At 42.9% G+C, this 22,562-nt stretch overlaps 1 protein-coding gene across 1 annotated transcript in view; it reads left to right on the top strand.

Annotated features, from left to right (window-relative positions):
• Positions 1-22,562, top strand: part of TADA3 (transcriptional adaptor 3) — a 46,884-nt gene that overhangs the window by 5,771 nt on the left and 18,551 nt on the right. The window contains exons 3-6 of the mRNA XM_069206149.1: positions 5,756-6,006; positions 10,409-10,514; positions 12,742-12,883; positions 22,206-22,309. Of these exons, the coding sequence (XP_069062250.1) occupies positions 5,756-6,006; positions 10,409-10,514; positions 12,742-12,883; positions 22,206-22,309 (603 nt within the window). The remainder of the gene's footprint in view (positions 1-5,755; positions 6,007-10,408; positions 10,515-12,741; positions 12,884-22,205; positions 22,310-22,562) is intronic.

Here is a 22,562-nt window from a genome sequence, read left to right as displayed (position 1 = left end):
TTTTGCCACCTTTCTGCAGATCTGCATACTGGGGCTGGAGGAAGCAGTAAGCAATAGTTCCAGGGCTGGAATGCCTTTGAGTCTGCAAACCTACTAACCTGCATGTTTTAAAGATTTTCACCAGCTTCTCTCTAATATTTTCCCATGATAAGAAAGGTTGGACATTTACTCCGGACAATGGCAGAATGAGAACTTCTTCCAGGGTTGGGAAGAAAGTGGCCGGAGGGAAAATGAACTTGCAGATGCTCAATAGATTTTCACATGAGCAAATCTACACATGCGTATTTACCCATGCTAAAATACAGTTCACAAATATTTTATAGGGGTACGACATATACCATGGGTGCACTTTTGTGACTTTCTTTAAGAATTTGGGGCCACATGTAGGTAGGTTCAGATTTGCGACCCGCAAATTGCGAGTCGCAAATCCGAATGTAGGATGGTGTCCCTGACACCATCTGTGATTCGCAAGGGCTTCGCAAATGCCCACCTAGTGAATAATCATGAGGTGGGTCGCAATTTGCGACCCCCTTGCGAATAGCGGCCCTCACAGGGATGGTGGCCTGCTGGAGACAGCAGACCACCATGTCTGTGACTGCTTCCATAAAGGAAAACGAGATGCATTACAAAAACGAAAAATGAAACGTTTTTGTTTCATTTTTTCAGAGCAGGCAGTGGTCCGCAGGACCACTGCCTGCTCTGAAAAAATGTTTACAGTGACATTCACAATGGGGAAGGGGTCCCATGGGGACCCCTTCCCTTTTGCGAAAGTGTTAGCACCCATTTGTAATGGGTGCAAACTGCGATTGGTTTGCGCCCGCGTTCGCGGTCACAAAACAATCCTACATTGCACTGCGAGTCGCAATTAGGAAGGGAACACCCCTTCCTAATTGCGACTCGCAAACCCGTTTTGCGATTCGGTAACCAGGTTACTGAATCGCAAAACTGGGTTTGTGCATCGCAATGTGCTTTTTGCACGTCGCAAACAGCGAAAGTCGCTGTTTGTGACATGCAAAAAGCTACCTACATGTGGGTCTTGGTCCCTAATTAGGTCTGGTGTTAACAAAGACATTTTGTTTAATAAAAACTTCTATTTCTCTCTCTTTTGGCTGGCTTTACTGTGAGTGATTGCATTCTGCTCTTCCACAAGGAGCATATTGGCACACAAAGTAGTTTTGTTCAGTGTCAGGAACTACAGTGGCAATCAGTGACGTAACGAAACTGGAGGTTGCCCCTTTGCAAAGAACATGGAGGAGCCCCCTCTCCAGACTCACTCAGGGCAGGTGCTGTGCTAAAGGGGCCCCCTGGAGGGCGGCTGCGGGGCCTTTGTTATGCCACTGGTGGCAACATGTGCTTTTAGAGTTAAAAAAAATGTGGGGTTTTTTTTTGGCAGTGTTTGTTACAATGTTGAGGGCCTGGTAGCTCCCACAACAATAAAGTGTTACAAAAGCCATGTCAAAACAAGACACGCATTGATGAAACTAAAAGACTTATAAAAATATGTCAGATCAGTTGGCTTTGTCAGTGTTTGTTTATTTTTATGCTTCCCATATTCGTGTTGAAAATTGTTACACTGATTTTCCATTAGAAATATTTTTGGGAAATACTAGCATGCATCAACACATTTTACTAAATGACACTTCATTTGCATCTAATCAGAGAGCATTCTGGGAGCATTATACTTAGCCTCATAGCCTAAAGTTTTCGAACATGTGTATACACAGCTGTTTTTTTTGTACTGGAACCAACGTCAGTAGTGAAGTGTGACCTTAAAACATTTATTTACAGCACTCACCCTAATAATCAAGGCTTTCAAATAATGAACCATAAATACAAGTTCGAACAGCATTATCTTTTGGAAACACATTACCTCAACTGCAGAGAGTTCCACTCTCTGTAAACAGGCAGCCAAAGGGTTTGTGCTGCAGAGGGTTGGGCCTACTTGTCCCAAGGACAAAGTAAACATAAAAACTTGTTGCCCTTGACCCCAAACAAGATGTCCCGGGCGTCGGGCGATAGGAATTCCACATCCCTGCCATAGACACACATACACTTGAACTCTCAACCTTCAGTGCATGGGTTTCAGACCTTAGCCACCAGGCCAAAAGTGACTACTTTGCATGTGGTGTCCAGACTTAGCTATGACATTGAATCCAAAGATTTTGAGCCAGGGGTGTGGAATTTTATAATATATCTACTTGTCCATGGGACAGGTTACTTCATAAATGTACTTGTCTTGTAAAAAAAACACACAAAAAAAATCTACTTGTCCCTTTGGTGCCATGTAGTGTGATGACAGATTATGGCTGCAATCTAATTATATAAGAACTTTGATAATAGCTTCTCAGATTATGAGAGGGCTCATACTATTGTAGGGTTTGAATACCTGCAATTCCTTTATTTTGGCACCTTTCAGCAGATCTAGATCCTGGTGCTGGAGATAGGAGTAAGCAATAGTTCTAAGGTTGGAATGCACTTTTTAGACTATGCAAACCTAATAACATGCATGCTTTAGGGGGTTTTACCAGCTCTTCTGTAATCTTTTCCCATTCAGAGATGGGTTGGAAATGTATTCCCGACAAGGGCAGAAGTAAAACTACTTCCCTAGTTGGGAAAAAGTGGTTGGAGTGAAAGAGAACTTCTAAAAGCTCAACAGAGCAGATCTACATATGTATATTTGCTCATGCTTAAAAGCAGTTCACAAACATTTTCTAGGAGTACGTTTTCTTGGCCTGCTTCTATAAACACTTGTGAATTCATGAATGCCATAAACTTGTACTAATGCAAGAACATATACTAAGTGTACACTTTTGTGATTTTCTTTAAGAACTGGACCCCTCAATGGTTATCTAAGACTCTTTCTTTTTATTACAATTTTATCTCTTTCTCTGTTCATTGGCTGTCTTAACTTTGAGTGACAGCATTCTACTCTTTTGGCACATAAAGTAGATTTGTTCAGTGCTCTGAACTACTTTGCGAGGTGTGCTTTTTCAGACCTAAAATATTTTTGCTTTTTGCCAATGTTTGTTGCGAAGGTGAGGGCCCGGCAGCTTTCACAGCAATTACGTTTTTCAAAAGCCAAGTAAAAGCAAGACAAGCATTGACAAAATTAAAAGGCTAATCACTAATGTCCGGCTTATTGGCTTAGCCAATGCTTGTTTATGTTCACGTTTCCCATAATCATTTTGGAACTGGTTACACTGATCTTTCTGTTATGAATATTTTTGGGGAAATACTGTCATGCATCAACACATTTTACTGAATGATGCTTTAAAGAAATTATACCTACATTTCACAGTTGTTTTAGCAAACCGTTTTTTTCCTGATTGCAGTTTTTTGTGAGCATTTTATTTTGAAAGCAAAGACTCACCAATCTTGCTTTCAAGCTTCTACAAATATTTGCCTCAAACCAGAGCGCATCCTGGGAGCATTATGCATAGCCTCATATTATCAGACATTGCAAATGTGTGTGCATATTTTTATTCTGGAACCACTGTCACTAGAGCAGTCCGAGCTTGCAACATTTTCTTATAGTGCTCACCCTAATAATAAAGACTTTGCATTAGTGAACCATAAATACAAGTTCGAACATCACTAGCATATGAATACAAATATGACCTTATTTGCGGATAATGCTTTTCTGATTTATAATATAGTACTGTAAACTGGTATCCAAAGGGTTTGTGCTGCAGGGGGATGGGCCTACTTGTCACAAGGACAAAATAAACATGACAACTTGTTGTCCTTGACCCCAAACAATATGTCCTGGGCGTCGGGCTATATGAATTCCACATCCATGTTGAGTGAAAAAAAAGAGCGCCCTGCAACACCAGCGACACTCTAGATTTGCTCACCTCAAATGTCTGCTTATCTAGCAAAGTTTTTAAGCATAGGATCAGCACAGTGCTGTCCTCGCCGAGCTAGATAGTGACAAAGTCTTTTGCCATTTGTACAGCAAAATCTTTAAGCATAGGATTGACTCAGTGTCATCCTCGCCGAGCTGTAAAATGACAAAAGCCATTTACTACTCTAGGCACAGTATTAAAGCTTTGGACTGGTCAAATACCGTCCAAGCCAACCTGGAATGAGTAAAGCAACCCCTAATAAATATATATATATATATATATATATATATATATATATATATATTATGCTTGTTGGACAACTGTTAAACTAAACCAACCTCCGAGAGCTGATCTCCCAGGAGAATTTCTATGTGAGTTGTACAAGGAATAAAGGAGTCAGGAAGTGAGGGGAGTACGAAATAAACAGAGAGCCAGTGCAAAACCCCATAAGCTTCAGTACTGTGAATGGATTTTGAATTTGGATAAGCCTTTTGAACCAGTACTTTTTCCCTTACCTGGTGAGAGTGTCTGTAGTGAAGAATAGGTTTCATCTGTTTCATGGAATTCCTGCTGGTGGTATTCACAGCTTATTTAAATTACTAAATTATTCAATTGCAGATTTTTAAATAGGAGCATTTCCCCATATAAATTCAGACTGGCACTAACACAGAAGCTACAAAGATCTGCCTCTGACCATCTGTAAGTACCACTGAGTGTAGATAAATGAAAGTCAGGATGATGTGTAATAAGCATAAATGAAAATAATTCAGAAGTTTGTTTGTAATGGATACTCCCACTAGACAGCTACAGTGACCAAAGATCTGGTGGTAAGCGGGTTGTTACCTAAACCGTGCATGATAACCCGCAGGGGAGCCAGCATCGTGTGCAGGCCCACGTATTGTCATTCTGACTCCGTCCTCTTGCCTCCACTCAAAGAGTGGCAAATGTGTACACGTGCACTTTATAGGATGATAGAACCATTCATGAGAAACTAACCCGTTACGCTGGGAAGGAACCAGTAGATCCTCCTCCCCCTAACCTTGCAGTAAAACTGTCTTGCAGACTGCTGAGCCCACCTGGGGTAAACATAAGGCCATCCCAAAAATGTGGGCAGGGTGGACAGCTTTTCCAAGCCATGCTCTAAATTCAGTCTGCAAAAAAAGTATGTCCTCAAAATAACAAGGTGTTGCTTTTGTGCTAATGTGCATGTTCTCCAGCTATGATATGGCATAGTCTTTTTATTGGTCCGTGTGCACCCTGAGGCTTCTTTCCCTTAAGTGGTTTTGCATTCTGAACTATTAGTTACAATGTGAGGCTTCCAAACTCTTTTCCCTTTAACATGTTATGTTACTTGTCATGTGTATTGCATGTTTCTACGAGTCGCTGGGTAATCCTTTATTGGAATGGCAAGTGAGAAACTGGGGATGTTGTTAGGAGGGAAAAAGCAGGAATGGACAACACCACACTTACTCTAAGCGTTTTCCAAGGTTATTATCGATGCCTCTTAGCATCAATACCACCAAAGTACCTTTATTTAGGAAAATAGTTGACATTGATACCAATTAAAGGTGTAGCTTGCACATTTATCTTTTCTAATAATATAGCTCTACTGTTAAATTAACCTTCATGGTCTCTAAACCTCACCCAATTTTGGCTGAAGTTAAAATGTAATAAGCCACTGTAGGTCTGATAAAAATTCAGTAGGGAATTGGTTCATGATTAAAAACAGGATGAACAATACTTGGAATAAGGCATGGAATTGTTTGACCCTTACAAGGTTCTTTTGCCTCTGCTAACGTTGATTAGCTGCTTTAGAAGAAAATGTGCATATTATTTTCTGATTTCCACGAGAATGTGGCTATTCAACCATATGCTCTAATTTTATCCTTTGTGTTTTTTTTGCCCATTAGATTCTGACTGATTGGCAAGACAAGAAAGGTGATAGGCGCTTTCTGAAGTTGGGGAAGGAGCATGAACTTGGTACACCGATCAAGCATGCCAAACCTAAAAAGCCGAAAATCGAAGGCAAGGGAGGACATGCAACTGGTCCTGGTCCAGGCAGACCGAAGTCTAAAATCCTACAACCGAAGATCCAGGATTATGAATTTTCTGAAGAGCCAATTGATACACCTAGAGTTCCAAAAAATGAAGCTCCCAACAGGTATGGCATTGCATATGGTAATCTGAGATGGAGGGCAAAAAACACATGTGATCTGTGTCTATGGATGTCTGCAGCAAACCATGTGTGGGTTGTTGGCCCTGGGTTGCTGAAAGAAGAAGGACCCTCTAGTTGGAGACTGTAATGGGTAGATGGGGATGGAAAAGAATCCGCAAGCACATCAAGTAGGGAGAACAGTGTGACTATCCCGACCATTCCTGCAGAATCAGTAAGCAACATGTTGGTTCAGTGAGAATTATGGGCAGTGTGTAGATGAGCCTGGAACAGAGCATAAGGTGGATGATGGGAGAGGGCGAAGCTCTTAGAACAAAAAAAGTACAATTCAGCAGGAACCTAACGATGCCTGGATAGTGAATGAGCAAGAGCATTGGTGATGGAAGATAGAGAAAGACAGAATGAGGTGTGCAGTTTGTTGTCCCGCAGCAAATAGGGACGCGTTTGCTGGAGCTCTGTGGTGTGATTTCTGTGAGGGGACAAGTTCTTGGTACACAGACGAATCAGTGTAGGGAGGGAGGGAGGGAGAGAGTGCAGAGGTTAGTTTAGTTTGTGTACCCTGAGATTTGGAAGTCAGAAGGTACTGTTTTAAGGGTGTACTGAATGGGAAGGATGGACAGTAGGCATCAGAATCTTACAAACAAGATGCTGTTATTGATGACAATATGATAATGAGAGATGAAACCTAGTAAATGTGATACTGTTTGATGAATCTTTATGAAACTTGGCAAATCTTAGGTATGTCTGTTTTTCTGTTGGTATGTCTAGTTTCAAGCAAATCAATCAAAAGGGAGCAAATCTAGGACAGATGAGAGGATTACAAAATCTTCCATATGATAGTAACTTTGGTGCCTTATCTAATGTCCGAATGAACTCTGCCATACCCCTATCATGTCCCTCGTACTCTTGATATTGAGTTTCGGGCACATCCATCAAGACGGGGTGGTGTTAAATTGGGGCCATTGGGTCATAAAGTGCTCATTTGCAAATAATACGGGGCTCCTTAATAATTCACCGTGGCATTTGATAGGTTAATCTCAAGTTGAGCTTAGTGCAGGAAACTCACGTTTTAGGAAGATCTGATAAAGGGGAAAAGTTAAAGCGGGGTTCCAAAATGATTATTTTTTATTTTCTACCTTTGGTGCTGTATTGTGGGCCAGCATGAAGATTGACAGTTGTTGCATGTTTACCTTATCTTTATTGTAAGGAGTTCCACCAACAAGGGGACACAGTTCTTGGGAAGGGTGGTTGCACTAAAGTGCTAATTTGCTGTCCTGCCACGGACCATCAACTACTGATGCTCATGGTCTCCAAACATGAGTGGCTTGGGTTGGCTTAGGGCTTGGTCGGTAGCCTGGCTAGGTATTTGGTTTGCAGACACTGTTTTAACAGGTTTATAGACCCAGCTTTTGGTTCTGTATACTTGTAATGGACAATGGGAGCTAAAAGTGTCTTTGTTCTATGGAGGCTTTTATTTTTAAATGTAGAGCCACATAACGGATGCAGACCTGCGTTCAATTACAGTCTGACAGTCAAGCTATATCTGTCTTTTAATGCTTTCAAGCTCACTGACGTGTTATTTTAACCCTAATGTCTTGACAACGACTGAAAGGATTTACTCCAAACCAAGCAACAGCAGTTCTTTGAGTAAACTTTTACTTTCATTCCAAGATTGCTATAATCCCTGTCGGGGTTCTTACTGTAGTGAAGAGCAAAGATTGCTATGGGATTTAAAATGGGAACTGCTGCGTCAGACTTCCCCTTTGAATGTACCCCACATGATGGGTTTTCATGGAACTCAAAATATTACAAGCAAGCTAAACATGGTAAGTGCCTGCTAGGTGTTGTGCCACTCTGGCTAATAACTTTTGCATAGTTTTACAATCAGTGATTCCTCCCCCCACTCCACAATTTAGCTTTATTCTGTCCCTTCTTGAAGCCTGAAATTCTGGCAGTGGAGTTAATGTGCTAAGAGCCTGCCATATTTTATACATATTCATTACTAAGCATCAAAGTTATTAGCACATGCAATTGGTTCCCCCCTTTTCAACTTTGCCCCCACCTCATATATACCTCCTAAGTGGATCTGAACGAAACTTGCCTTAACCACTGAAGATTAAGCATGCTAAATTTATTCAGTATTTCATGTGGTTCTTCCAAGGATGGTATAGCTATTAGAAAATTAACACTTGTTGACCCCACTTTTAAAAATGCTTTCATTCGCTGGTCAAATCTGCACAAATTTATAAACACAAGAATAAGCTACATTTCAAGCAGATTCGGCATAAGCTCTAAAGTTATGGGCAATTTAATAGTACAGCTTTCCAACTGTGAAGATGCCTCTAAAATGTGACCTTCTCATGCCAAACCTGAACATGTCTTTTAAGGCCATTTTCTCAAACTACTCAACAGATTCAGACCTAACCAACGAAAGCGGAACCCTTGTGTGAAGTTGTAACTTTGTGCCAAGTTTGGTGTAATTCCATTCAGCTATTTTTGTTTTTCTGTTTCTGTGCACACGCACCATGCCGGGTGACAACATTAATGGTGTTATTTTATATGTTATCAGTCATGTTACCAATGATACCATAGAACATGTCTGGAGTGATGTAAAGTCATACGCAGTTCACTCTGAGTGTGCATGTTATGGTCACTTCGTTTAACTAGAACTGGTGAATTTCAGTGGTGTGTGTTTTTTTTTTTTTTTTTTTTTTTTTTTTTTAGTTTAAATTGTTCCATTTTAACTTCCATTTTAACCTAACTATATCATCACTTTAACCTTTGTTTTTTTTTCAATACGTTTCTATTTTTCGTATGTAAAGTAAGATGTTATTAGCATCCTCCGACCTCTCTTTCCCCAACCCCCTGTGTGGGTGGCAAGGACTGCCCCCTTTTCCCCCACCCATTGAGCACAGCTTAGCACACCATCTGGTTTGCAGACCCCATAAGAACTACTGAATAGGTTTACTCCAAATCACAAAAAGAATGCTATCTGGGTAAAGATTTAACTTTCTGCCAAACTTGGTGTGAATCTACCGTTTTGGCAGTAGCGCTGTTCAAAAATCCACATGGCCTTTTGAGGCCCGCCTCCCCCTCTTCTTGCCCTCTGCTTGATGGAGCACCCTTAAAATTTCGAGAAAGGAACTGAGGTGGAAAGTTTTTTGTGAAGAATTATCAAACGGGACCAAGTTATTAGCAAAACAAAATGTATTTCCTATGGTAACTAGATATAACTAGAACTACACAGTGGCGACAGTCACTGTCCTATTCGCAGGAAAAAACAAAGATTAAAGTTGAAGTTTTATAGGTAGGTGGTGCAAAAAAGCAACTTAACTACAACTTGTGCCCCCATCATGCACTGCTTATGACCTCTCATATTACGTCACTTAAGACATATGCACCCAACGCTCCCTGTGGCCTCATTCTCCCCTGCCACCCCATCCACTTTTTTTCCTTTAATTATTTTGGGGAGTATTTGGGAGGGCTCTGTAGTAATCTGAACAATAATGTTCTTAAAATCTAGTGAACGCTACAATTATTATGTCATTTAACATTTCATGAATGATGTAATATATGAAGTTGTCATCAGGTTTTTTTTAGAAAGTTTCTTTATTGCCCTGTGAGTGGCTGCATTTGTTTAATCACATGTGCACATTCATCTGAACACGTTCTCCTTTTTTTAAGTCTCCTTTCATTTTCTTTACCTCTCCTTTTTTTAATTTAAATTTTAGAGCATAACTACAGCGGCCCGGATAGTGCTAACGGTCTGCTTGCTTGATGCTCATTTTATCTGCAGTTCTGCACATCCTCTGCCTCTAAAGTAGGCAACTACTATGGAAAAGATGAATGTCCATACTTTACCATTGTTTTCCCATGCCTAGATGGCCACAACGATGGTTCAAAGCATGATTGATGTACTGGAGCTTTAAAAAAACTATACACTATGTACAATCCCATTGCAAAACACCACCCACTGCTGTGTTTAATTGTATTTGTTATTATTAGCCTTGCTTTAGTGGCAGCGTGTTTTCTTTTTTTTCTTCAACTATTTTAATTTATCCTGCATATATTTTGAGTTTGTGTTTATATTGTGGTTGTAAATGGGTGAATGCAAGAATGAGTCTGAGTGGATGAGTATGCTTGTCCGCATGGATGACCTACTGAGTGCATGTATGATTACTTATTGAGTGCGTAAACAATCACTTACTATCATTTAAAAGCTTGACCTATTGGCATTGCCAATGCTAGATGTAGTTCGTAGTTGCAGCCAGCAGCACTGACAATCCACTGATTCTGTTTTCCGTGCAGCCTCCTAATTTTTTTTATTTTTAAGTTTATGGGGCCTGAACTCTGGATAGATTCACGTTCTATTTTATTCTTTTTTCTCCAGGTTTTGGGCGTCTGTGGAGCCGTACTGTGCTGATATAACATGTGAGGAGGTCCGCGCTGTGGAGGAGCTGCTGAAACCTCCTGATGATGAAGCTGATCACTACAAGGTACAGGTTCATCCGGGATCGAACCAAAGACCTCTGAGTAACTATGTGCTGTCAACCTGCAAGTTAAACGCTCCAGCATCAGAGTGAATGTTCACAATTCTTTACCTTTGTTTTATTACGAGTATTTGTATAGGGCTGTCCACCATTAGCATTGCAATGAAGCACATTATTAATCTGGACTCCATTTTAACTCAGTTCTGAAACTTCTATCCATTGGTTTTGTATTTTGATCTTGCATATCCTCTTATGTGTATCTCCTCGGCGGATTTAGGACTACCTTTTTTCAAGCACCATGACATAGCTTTGTTTTTGCTTTCAATAAAAGATTTGTGGCTATATCCCTATTAAGCGTCATACCTGAGACACCATGAGTGGTTGAGCATAAGTGACGACCATGCATGACTCTTAACTCCTATAGTGCCTTACTATCATAGGCCTAAAAAAAATCATTAAAATCTTGCCAGACTTGCAGGTTTAGATACTTGAATAATCTACTTGACCTAACTGTAATGCGCTTGACCCATAAACGTGTCCTAAATTGTGTGATCCTAGGGAAATATTTTATTTCATAGTCGCCTTTTTCTTCATTGTCGCATATGACAGCACCTTCAAGTATGTGCTGCTGTACAAAGAACCCCTATTTGATTTATTTGCCCAAACGTTTGCTCCATGTACAATACAAATCAAGCCTTCATATAGGGTACACATGTCTTCTGACTTGCCTCTTTATTCAATAATAGTATTGTCATCAGGGCGGAGGCAGGAATGGTTCTCAGTTCACGTTTGAAGACTCACTTTTAATATATTACAAAAGTATGATGTGGTAGTGTACTGTCATTTACAGGCAGCACATCATTACCAGTGAAATGGCCTCAACCTCTCCCACTGACATGGAGTTTTACTGGTAAAACTATATAGTGTTCAAATTATAATGTTTTGAAATCGAGTCTGAGCAGACATTTATATTTTGCTCGATCTCCAAGTAATGTGTTCTGATTTGTTTTGATCCTATGAAAATTGTTGTTTCCATCACACTTCAGATTTTAAATAGAAGTGGTTTCTTAACTACTGAAATATATTTTGAAATATTTGTACAGTAAATTTAAAGCTACTTAGATGTTGGGTGTTAGAAAAAACTGACATCCTGCAGTCTTTCATTTGACGCTGCCTGTACCCCAGCACGATTGTCTTACAGTCCAGTTTACTTTTCTTTCTCTGACTGCAAAGTTAGAGGATTTTGTAACCACCAATCTCCAGCCAAAAATAAGCATCAGTTTGTAAGAAGACATAAGCTGACATTTGACTTCTGTCTTGGAACACACAGATAATGTGACAAGATAAAACCAAGATTTAAGGACATTCACTTTATGAATGAATAGAACAGCTATTCTTTGTCAGCTTGAGTCTCTCGCCATGCCGGGCCAGTAGGTTCTAAAAATAGCTTGCTCTGATAAAATCTAACTTGCCCTAGCGAGTCTGCGACTAGATTCCTCGAGGCTTGTATCATAAGACATAGATTCATGAAATTTTCAAATTGATACGTGGGACATCATTGGAGACTGAAAAAGTATTTGTGGGTCAGACATCCTAGTTTGTATTTGGAGGACAGACTACTTTTGTTGGAAAGCTGACCTGTGTGCGGTATAAGGCTTTTGGATACTTGCTGGACATAGCCTGCCCGGTTAATTAAGAAGCTGCTGTTCTCTCAGAAGGGAATATCAAAAACTGCTAAGGCACATAATAAATGAAATATGTTCTTAAGGTACTACATTTACCCCTGGTAAAGCTGAAGTGACCATCGGCCACAGAACACGTTTACTAGGAATCCCTGTGATGGGCACTACAGATTTGGATTCTAACCACCAAGGTGTTTGTGACTAAACAATGTGCTTTGTTTCCACAATGAGCAAAGGGTCTTCAGTTTAATTAGTGCCTTAGAACTACTCAGAGGAGGGAGTAGTGTTTATTGTGCTTGTGCATTCAAGCAGTAGCAGGGATGCATCTGTTGTGCAAGGACAGGTGAAGCTGGATACTTGTAGGCTCTGTGTAACGTGCAGACCAGGTGGCCCTTATCTGCCAAGACGTTCTGTTTTTCTGTGTAATTACAGTATTGCCATAACCCCTTCCCATTCAGGGTTAATGGAAATGAAAGATACACAGTTGGCTATGTAGTTTGAGATGTACAGGATATGAAGTTATTTCTTTCTGATTATTGATGTCTTTTCAGATCCCGCCCCTTGGGAAGCACTACTCTCAGCGATGGGCTCAGGAGGACCTGCTAGAAGAGCAGAAGGATGGTGCCCGGGCTGCTGCAGCAGCTGACAAGAAGAAGGGCATTCTGGGACCATTGACTGAACTGGACACAAAAGGTAGACGATAACCGCACATACACTACTGAATGACTAAACAGTATTCACTGTGACTGAGGGGCCACACTAGGCAACTTTCAGTTTCTACTTCATCCAGTGTTATACATAATAAAATTGTTTTAGGCTAGTCATGCTAAGTGGGTCTTCGCTCTGCTATGGTTGAATTACTTGCAGAACAGTAGTCTGCTGCAAATATGCGTGTCTTTTGAACAGATCTGGAGTTAGCGAAACAATGCGGCCAAGGTTAATGATGATCGTTGACCATCTTGTGCAGTGTTTCGAGCCACTAAATTAAACCTGATGATGGAGCATTGGGACGCTTGTTTTCATTTTGTGTGAAATGGTTTTATAGCCCTTGCCACAGAGCAACTTCTGTTTCGATAGTTGCTGACGTAAACATGAATCAGTCGTAATGGTGGAAAAAACAAGAAATACTTTAGAGGTGGGAGCCACAATATTAAAAAAACTGCAGGCTTTATATCTGACTTTATGCTTCAGTTGATGCTAGGCACTAAGACGGTGACTATGTGCTTGTGTCATCCCCTGTCCCACCATGGGTAAAATCCCCTGTTCAAAGTTGGTTTAAGAGTCATAATTTTGAATACTTTCCGGTCCCGATTTGAAACATGCACTGTTCTGTTGTCATGCAAGCATCCCCCTCTGCTGAGGCCCAACTGTAGTATAATGTTAACTTAAGAAGCACATTAATAAATCCCCTGATACCGCTAAAGTGAAATTGAGTGAACAGTTGTCAACATCACATGTATGTTTCTTTTCTTATTCGTTGGTCTGTCAACTCCACCATTGCCTACACCTGTCCACCACCTCCTGCGTTAGTCCTTGTGTCCATCCCTTCACCTGTCTTTTTCTGCATCCTCTTGTACGTTGATCTCTGTGTCATTTGAAAATATACTCATGTCTATGAGGCCCAGCATGCATTAATGTCTTCATGTGTGCAGCTCGGTTTGTGGTGTGTTATGTGAATGGATGTCTATAGATGTTTTGTCCACATGTCTTCACGTATGTTTCTCTGTCTTACTTCAGTGTTGGATCTTTCATAGATTCACATGCTTGAATCTTTTCCCGTCGTTAAAGTGGGAGTCCCACAGTACCATTAACAAGCATTGGTAAATGCATTAGGTTTCACCTATGCGATTGATAATAAGTTAAGAGATGTCGGAGCAGGGTATCAGTGCAGGGAGAATGGCGTGAGTGCTCTCTGTGCAGGGTGAGTGGTGCATGAAAGGAGGTTGATAAGTGTCTGAGTGCAGGGTGAAAGTGCCTCAATGCATGGTGATTGATGTCTGTTCAGTGCAGAATGAGAATTGTGTGAGTGTACAGGGTGGAAGACGTTACCCTGTACAAGGTATGAGGTGTGTTTGAGTATAGGATCAGTGCAATGTCAATAGTACAAGAGCAGGATGAGTGGTTTGAGTTCAGGGTGGAAGGTGTGAGTGGAGGGTGAGAGGAATGTGAGTGCTGGGTGAGAGGTATGCCAATGTTCTGTGAGTGCAGAGTCCCCACTGTGAATTGTGAGTGTGCAGGGTGAGCGGTGTTTGAGAGTAGGTAAAAGGTATGTAAATGTTGTGCATCAAAAGTTAAACCTGTTTTTAAGAGTCCTGATTACTGTCTATATGCTCCGCTCTTTGCGCTTTGTCCAGTTCTTTAGTAAAAGAAATAGGATTTTGCCAGTGAGCGATTATGGGTGGGACAAGGGGTCAATCCTGTAATATCTTCGAGGATCACTTCCGTTAAGCCTGCTATTTTGGTGATTCGCTTATGGGGTTTTCTAACGGTATTTTAGTTCTCACCCAGAATTGCCTAAAAAATAGAAATGCAAGTAAAAATATTTCAAGCTCCAGTTTAATAGCCTTGGATTTAGCAAAGTGTTATCCGTGCGATCATTGTAGCCAAGCGCACCAATGCAGACTATTTCAATTGAGTGGTAATTTAATTAGAAAGCACCCATTTTTGTTAATTTGTTTGAGAAGATCACCGAAAACTCCTGGCGTGAACAGATGTTGCCGACTCCGGATGATCATTCAGGGCTTTGTAAATGTCTCCGCTGAGCCTTGTTTAGGAGAGGAGAGAGCGTTTCATCGCTGCAATCGACCCCCTCCCCCCATCCACCCCCACTTCTGTAAACGTTTTCCAGCTCTCTGCACATTTGACTGACGATAAAGCCCTGGCAACTACACTGTAAATGCGTGCAGCCAGATGCTGTAAATGCATGCAGCCACAGCAATATAACTAAAGGTAAATAACAAACGCTGTGCAGCCTTAATAAAATAATTTAAAAAAGAAGTTCCTGCCACCATTTCATACTTCAGTAGGGCTCACCGCTCTGGCTTGTGGCATCTGCAAGCCCCCTCTGAATTCTTCTGACGCTCCGCCACGTGCATTGCCTGTTTTCTACCGCTTCAGAATTCATTACCGCTGCTGAGTTTGTGAATGCAGCTTTGAGCAGTGATCGATGCGACAAGATAAAAGTTGCAACTTGTCAAGGTTATGCCAATGGGATATGAGTGTGGGTGAGGGGAGGGGAAGAGTCTGTTTCTTTTCCCTTACGGTCCGGCAGTAAAGTGGGTACAACAGGAACAAGCGCCGGCCTCCACAACTAAAGTGGGGCGGGGGAGACTGGTGAGTGCGCATTGCCCCGGGGGGACTGGTGAGTGCGCATTGCCCCGAGGGGACTGGTGAGTGCCGTTGCAGTAAGGGTCTTGGTGGGAGGCACTACATCCATTGTTTGTGTGCAAATCACTTAATCTCTCCATTCCTGTGAAGTGCTCCAATACCTTTTTTGGGGTTCGCGTTATGTGTAAACTTGCAAATCAATTAAGCAAAGAAGTTCCAAAACAAAAGCAGATGAACACAGTACTTGGGCCTCGGGACACTGATAAGAGCAAATGCACAAGGAACAACAGGAAACAATATGCTACAGCTAATAGAAACAGAGGAAAAGTAAGTGGCAAGCACAGGAACAAATGAAAAGCAAGGGGCCGGGATGTAAGCCCCTTTTAAGATTTATATTCAATACAGTAGATTTCACAAGCACAGCAAAGCAGTGCTGTGTTAAACACGGTCTTGAAAAGCCATAAAACCTTCAGTTTAGTAACACATCATTGTCATATTAAAAAAAATAGTCTAAACTTTAAGTTCCAACCAATCAGGTTCTATCACCCACTAGAACACCACTCAAGGAGGCTTCTGTCTCAGATTTTCAGAGCAGAAGTGTGGATAAGTATAATATCAAAGCGAAGGTGAGCCTCTCGGGGGAGGAGGGTAAGTTGCATGTGAAACTATCACTGGGATGGGCTTTCTCTATCCAGTTCTTCATCACAGCATCCAGTCTTTTCCAGTCATGGGATTCCTGCCTCTTTCCCGCTCTGCCCAGTCTTAAGGCTTTGCCTGTTCTTGGTCGGAAGCCTTATATGGCCACTTATATTTTGGGTCCGTCAGTTGAATCTAAACGTATCTCCCAGTCATCTGGCTCTTCAAAATCTTGGTTTTTCCCTTTGAACGTAATCGGCATGATTGAGGGTGGGGGTCAAGGGCGGTTCTAGCAGTACTTATGTTATATCCTTTTTTTCTCAGTCATAGTCATGACATCAGGAACATCTTGCGTTTTGTAGATGTTTCTGAGAATTCTGCAGCAATGGTGATGCCATGGTCTTGAAATTTGAATAGGCTATACTGTTGCTTGACCATAATAATCACTTGTTAATCTTGCTGATGTTGGACAAGATATGGTATGTTCGGTATGAGTGCATTTTGGAGACTGAGTCTTCTTGAGCAGATCCTGTGTATTCTTTTGAAATCTATCTGACAGCATTCACGGCTCAATAGCGCTTGAAGAAAGGGCCCCATAAAAGGCACTGTGATTTTTTTCAATGTAGGTGCCATATTTAATGTTTCCAGCCTGGGCCATTGTTGATATTGTCCACTTGTCCCTCAACCTCTGTGATTATTCTGTCCGTGGAATTTAGGTGTTTGAAATTGTGCAACTTCTCCACATGGTTTTCGCTTTCATGGTCGTTGTTAGAGCGATTTCTCTTAGTTCACCACCAAAATATTTGCTTTTCAAACTCTGCAGTAGGGAGAAATCAGTTTTGATTGTCTCCTTTCATCTTGACCGCAGACATAAAGTCCATGTTGAATCTACAGGCCCTCCCATATATAGGAGGCCGCTTGGAGTATTTCATATGTTGACACTCTCAGTTTGAGCACTGTTAGGTACATTTACAGTTGTATGCAGATAGCACCCAAATCCATGTTCTTCTGGAAAACGGTCATGCTAGTAAAGCTTATATTCCCAAATTCCTAGACTACGCCCACCGCTGGAAGAGGGAGAGGTTTTTTTGCCTTAATAGACCCACTCCTAGATTCTTGTAGTAGATGTGCCAGACCCCTCTAACATGGTAACCTTCAGCATCCACATCACAGCAGGTCAAGACATAAGATAATTTTTTATTGAAAAACCTTCATTTGTACCTCAAATTGATGTTGCAGGAAATGCTGTAAATATGTAACTTTTTAAAAAGTCACATTCTTGCCCTCTGCTGAACAGGCAGGTGCTCAGATGTCACAGACCAGCTCCCGGCGGCCCTAATTTCCTCACTAAAGAACCTAATCCAGAGAACCTGGTTCTTCAGACTTAAACCCCATGACTCCCCTGGATAAGAAGTCTAAGTGGATTGAGGCATTCGGAAAACAAATGTTTGCTTTGGCTAGCCTAACTTTATGGTCGGTCAGTGTAGTTCGTATTTTGGGTCGCTATACACATTTCCTCGGGGACAGGACCAGCAACATCTTGTTAGTAGTCCTGGAAAACCTTAGGGTCTCACTGGACCACACCATTCTGGATGGTAAAGATGCTTCCAGATTGGTGAATTGTGCTGGCCTTAATACTACTTATTGTCTTGCAGGGAGTTGGCACCAGTGTTGTACTCCAACGCCATGTGTGGATGTGCGCCACAGGATTCTGTGAAGACGTACAGGCCTCTCATCAGTATGCCTTTCGATGACTTACACCTATTCAGCGAGTTTGCAGATTCTGCCTTGAAAACGTTTCAAAGAAATTAGGGCCACGGCACACTCTCTAGGTCTTTTGACCCCTGCCAAACAGTTTTCTCACCGGTTTGGGAAATTCTAAGACGTGTAGGCAACACCACTCTCCCCAACCTCTGCTGCTGTCAACATAGTTCTTTTGAAGCTGGGGATGTAGATCTGACAGACAACATGCAGACCACCAGTGGCACCAGTCCACTACGCCTGTGCACGATGGCAGTGGTGGCTGCTCCCCCACAGTTGGACTGGTGGCAGCCCCATCTTCCCTCTCTACACAGAGCTGACGGTGATGGCTGATGTATCACTGCTGCACTGGTGAGGTCATTTTGGGGAGATAGAGCTGAAAGGTCTCTGCCTTCAGTGGAAACCTGGCTCAATATATGTCAGACTGATGGCAGGCCCCTCTCCCTTCCCCACTGAGAGCTCAAGGTGGGGACTGATACATCACTGCTGCACTGGGGAGGTCATTCAGAGGAGGTGGTGACCCGAGGTCTCTGCCTTCCAACAGAATCCTGGCTCCATATATGTCAGCGGGAGTTGCATGCCATTCGCCTCGCATGGAAGGCCTTCCTGCGTCCATCAAGGAGAGGTTGGTGCAGGTTCTAACAGAAAACACCTCTGCTGTGTTGTACTGCACCAGACAGGGTGGATTGGTGTCCTGGGTCCTGTGCGATGAGGGTCTACGGCTCTGAGTTCCCCTCAGTGTCTGGGCCTTTCCCTGATCACGAACCGCGAGGGTGGTCAAGCTCAACCAGTGGTGTCTGAAGGATCACAGAGGGTGTCCACATCCTGAGGAGGCACAGGGCATTGGTCAAGCTCAACCAGTGGTGTCTGAGGGATCACAAAGGGTGTCCACATCCTGAGGCGGCACAGGGCATTGGTCAAGCTCAACCAGTGGTGTCTGAAGGATCACAGAGGGTGTCCACATCCTGAGGCGGCACAGGGCATTGGTCAAGCTCAACCAGTGGTGTCTGAAGGATCACAGAGGGTGTCTACATCCTGAGGAGGCACAGGGCATTGGTCAAGCTCAACCAGTGGTGTCTGAAGGATCTCAAAGGGTGTCCACATCCTGAGGAGGCACAGGGCATTGGTCAAGCTCAACCAGTGGTGTCTGAAGGATCACAAAGGGTGTCTACATCCTGAGGTGGCACAGGGCATTGGTCAAGCTCAACCAGTGGTGTCTGAAAGATCACAAAGGGTGTCTACATCCTGAGGAGGCACAGGGCATTGGTCAAGCTCAACCAGTGGTGTCTGAAGGATCACAGAGGGTGTCCACATCCTGAGGAGGCACAGGGCATTGGCCAAGCTCAACCAGTGGTGTCTGAAGGATCACAGAGGGTGTCTACATCCTGAGGAGGCACAAGTCATTGGCCAAGCTCAACCAGTGGTGTCTGAAGGATCACAGAGGGTGTCTACATCCTGAGGTGACACAGGGCATTGGTCAAGCTCAACCAGTGGTGTCTGAAGGATCACAGAGGGTGTCTACATCCTGAGGCGGCACAGGGCATTGGTCAAGCTCAACCAGTGGTGTCTGAAGGATCACAGAGGGTGTCTACATCCTGAGGAGGCACAGGGCATTGGTCAAGCTGAACCAGTGGTGTCATAAGGATCACAAAGGGTGTCTACATCCTGAGGAGGCACAGGGCATTGGTCAAGCTGAACCAGTGGTGTCTGAAGGATCACAAAGGGTGTCTACATCCTGAGGAGGCACAGGGCATTGGTCAAGCTGAACCAGTGGTGTCTGAAGGATCACAAAGGGTGTCTACATCCTGAGGAGGCACAGGGCATTGGTCAAGCTGAACCAGTGGTGTCTGAAGGATCACAAAGGGTGTCTACATCCGGAGGCGGCACAGGGCATTGGTCAAGCTCAACCAGTGGTGTCTGAAGGATCACAGAGGGTGTCCACATCCTGAGGAGGCACAGGGCATTTTCCAGAATAGACGAGAGCTCTGGCTAGATTATTTTACCAACGGCTTGCAGTGTCAAAGGTTTACCTTATTGTTATTTCAACAAAGAACTTCTGGGCATGCACATATTCACTCCGTTGAGGCTACCACTTCGGGAGGATCTTCTGTCGCAGCAGCAGGGCAGGGTTCTTTATCTGAACCTGTGCAATCTACACCTCCATACGTGGAAATCAGGCTGCAGCACTTGACTGCATTTGATCTTCCTCATTAAGTTGTGGATGTCACCTTTGCTGCCAGATGCCCTTCCACAAAGTCCATTTATGCCTAGCGCTAGAAGAACTTGTTGCCTGGTGTCGAGTCTGTAAGACAGACCGTTTACGAGCCAAACTGTCAGATATTTTATTGTTTATTATGTCTTTGGCCATGCAAGGCCTCCCAGTAGGCACTATTGAAGGTTGTTTGGTCGCCCTTTCAGCTTATTTGCATCTACCAGCCCAGAAATCCTTGTTTAAATCACTTGCTATGGTTCTACATTCATTAAAGGTTTTACTCATGATCCCTCCCAGATGATGTGTGTTGCCACAGCGGTACCTTAATGTGGTCTTGATGTTTCTAATGTGTGCCCCCTTTGAGCCATTGCATGGCTGCTTGTTGCACCTTCTGACCTTCAAGAATCTCCTCCTGATTGCAATCACTTCAGCTCATCATGTAAGAGAATTTCAGGCGCTATTGGTGCAACTGCCCACAATCACTTTTTTTTTTTTTTTTAGGAAACTGGTATTGAGGACTCGAGCTGCCTTCCTTGCAAAAGTTGACTTGTTTCCATGTTGCCTAATCCTTTACCCGCCTGGCATTGTTTGCCACTCCTCCCCCCTTGAAGAGGAAAGGATTAATCGGTTGCACCCCTAGGGGCTATAAACTTTTTTTATCTATCATACAAAGGACCGTCAGGTGGGGAGTCAGATTTCTGTGTTGTTCACTAGAGCGAAGAAAGGGAATGCTGTGCAGAAGGGGACTGCACTGATAGTCCCCTGCATTAAGATGGACTATGCACTGAGCGAATGCAGCCTTTGGAAGGACTGAGAGCCCATCAACCAGAGCTAAGGCTGCCACCGCTGCGTTGACATGAGTGCCTGTCATTGATATTTGCCAGGCTGTGACGTGGGCGGTGATGCGCACGTTCACAAAGCAGTACTCCGTTGATTACCAGGTCTGACGGGAAAGGATACTTCACCCGTTTGGGCCTCCATGACTTTTGATTTGAGCCCATGCCACGCAGTGTCCACCTTTGCGAGTACTGCTTTGGTGTCTATTCTAAAAGTGAGAATCTTGGTAAGAAGTATCTATCAGAAGAACATACCTTTGATAGCGCTGTTTCTGATGAATAATCAATCTTGATCACTGCCCGACCACCTCCCTGTTTTCTGGAGTGGTTTCTTTTTACCATCTACAAAGGGCCCAAGTTAGAGATAAGCACACTGGTACCAGCAATTATTTTTCACGCCATGTCTGAGGGTGCAGAAACGGTCCAGCTGGAATCTGACGTCCGTACATAGTGGTGGCGCCTATACATGGCATTTCGAGGGTGGCATGGAGCCAGCACAAAGCTGTGTGGCGCCACCTAATGACGCACAGGGAGTGCTGCTGAAAAAACCTTCGCTATCCAGACATGCACCTGGGGAATACTCTAAAGGCGAGGAATCTGTGCAAAAGAGTGTTACTCAATGTGCGTAACTTGTTCTTTGGTGCCTGACAGCGGATGGCTCATCCCACTGTCCTCTCCTTTCACCCTCCTCTGTCCTTTTTCTTCTGCTTCATTGTGCAGTTTGGACTTTCAAGAAGAGACTTGGACAGATTGCTGTTGGCCTTATTAAGTCTGGTTCAGATTTCTTGCTGGCTTTTCCCTCCTTTTGCATTGTCTTTTAAATCTGATGTTGCAGTGTTTTTTTCTGTTTCAGACTCCCATTTTTATCTAAAGTATTTGGGTGGGGGGTGAATCAATCTGAAATCCACTTTCCAGTGCCTCCCTTGCTCTTCTCATTAAAGAGAAGGAAAAATATTTCTTATTTATTCAGAATCTCTCAACTCCCTTCCCTCCTCCTTCAGAGACCGTTGTCACTGCTGGCTTGTGTTTGAGAAAAGGTTTTCATTGGAGCAAAACTTTTACACATTGCCCTGTACTAGGGCAACTGTATTTTCAAACTTAAATCAGCACTACCCCATCCTCTTTCTTATTGAATGTTTATTGTGATATTTGTGCTAAAGATTCTCTGCTTACCTTTGATTCTTTTAGCTGGTTCACTTGGATCTTTTGCTGATAATAGTTCATCACTTTGACTTTTTTCTAGATATGGAAGCCCTGCTGAAGAAATCAGACCTGCAGCATGATCAGCCAGAAGATGGTTGTCCCTTTGGCCCATTAACCCAGCGGCTTCTACAGGCTCTTGTAGAGGTGAGTGTTTAAAGGGCTCCTTCAGACTGTATTCAGAGCCATTCCACCTTGAATGTTTTTATTTAGTAAGTGACGATTTAGCTAGTCCATCATGCCTTCTAGTGGTTTGGTACATGTATGCCCTTTGGTAACCATTGCCCCTTTGTGGTTTTGTATTATATTATCCAAGTGATTTGAAAGTTAGAAAACATACCACCTGTAATGGTCAGGAGAGTGGAGATTTAACAGTACCTAATCTGGAAAGAACCAGGTG

This window comes from Pleurodeles waltl, chromosome 9 (genome assembly GCF_031143425.1).
Source record: "Pleurodeles waltl isolate 20211129_DDA chromosome 9, aPleWal1.hap1.20221129, whole genome shotgun sequence".
In the NCBI taxonomy this organism is placed as follows: domain Eukaryota; kingdom Metazoa; phylum Chordata; class Amphibia; order Caudata; family Salamandridae; genus Pleurodeles; species Pleurodeles waltl.
This window is presented reverse-complemented; position numbering and strand designations above follow the sequence as displayed.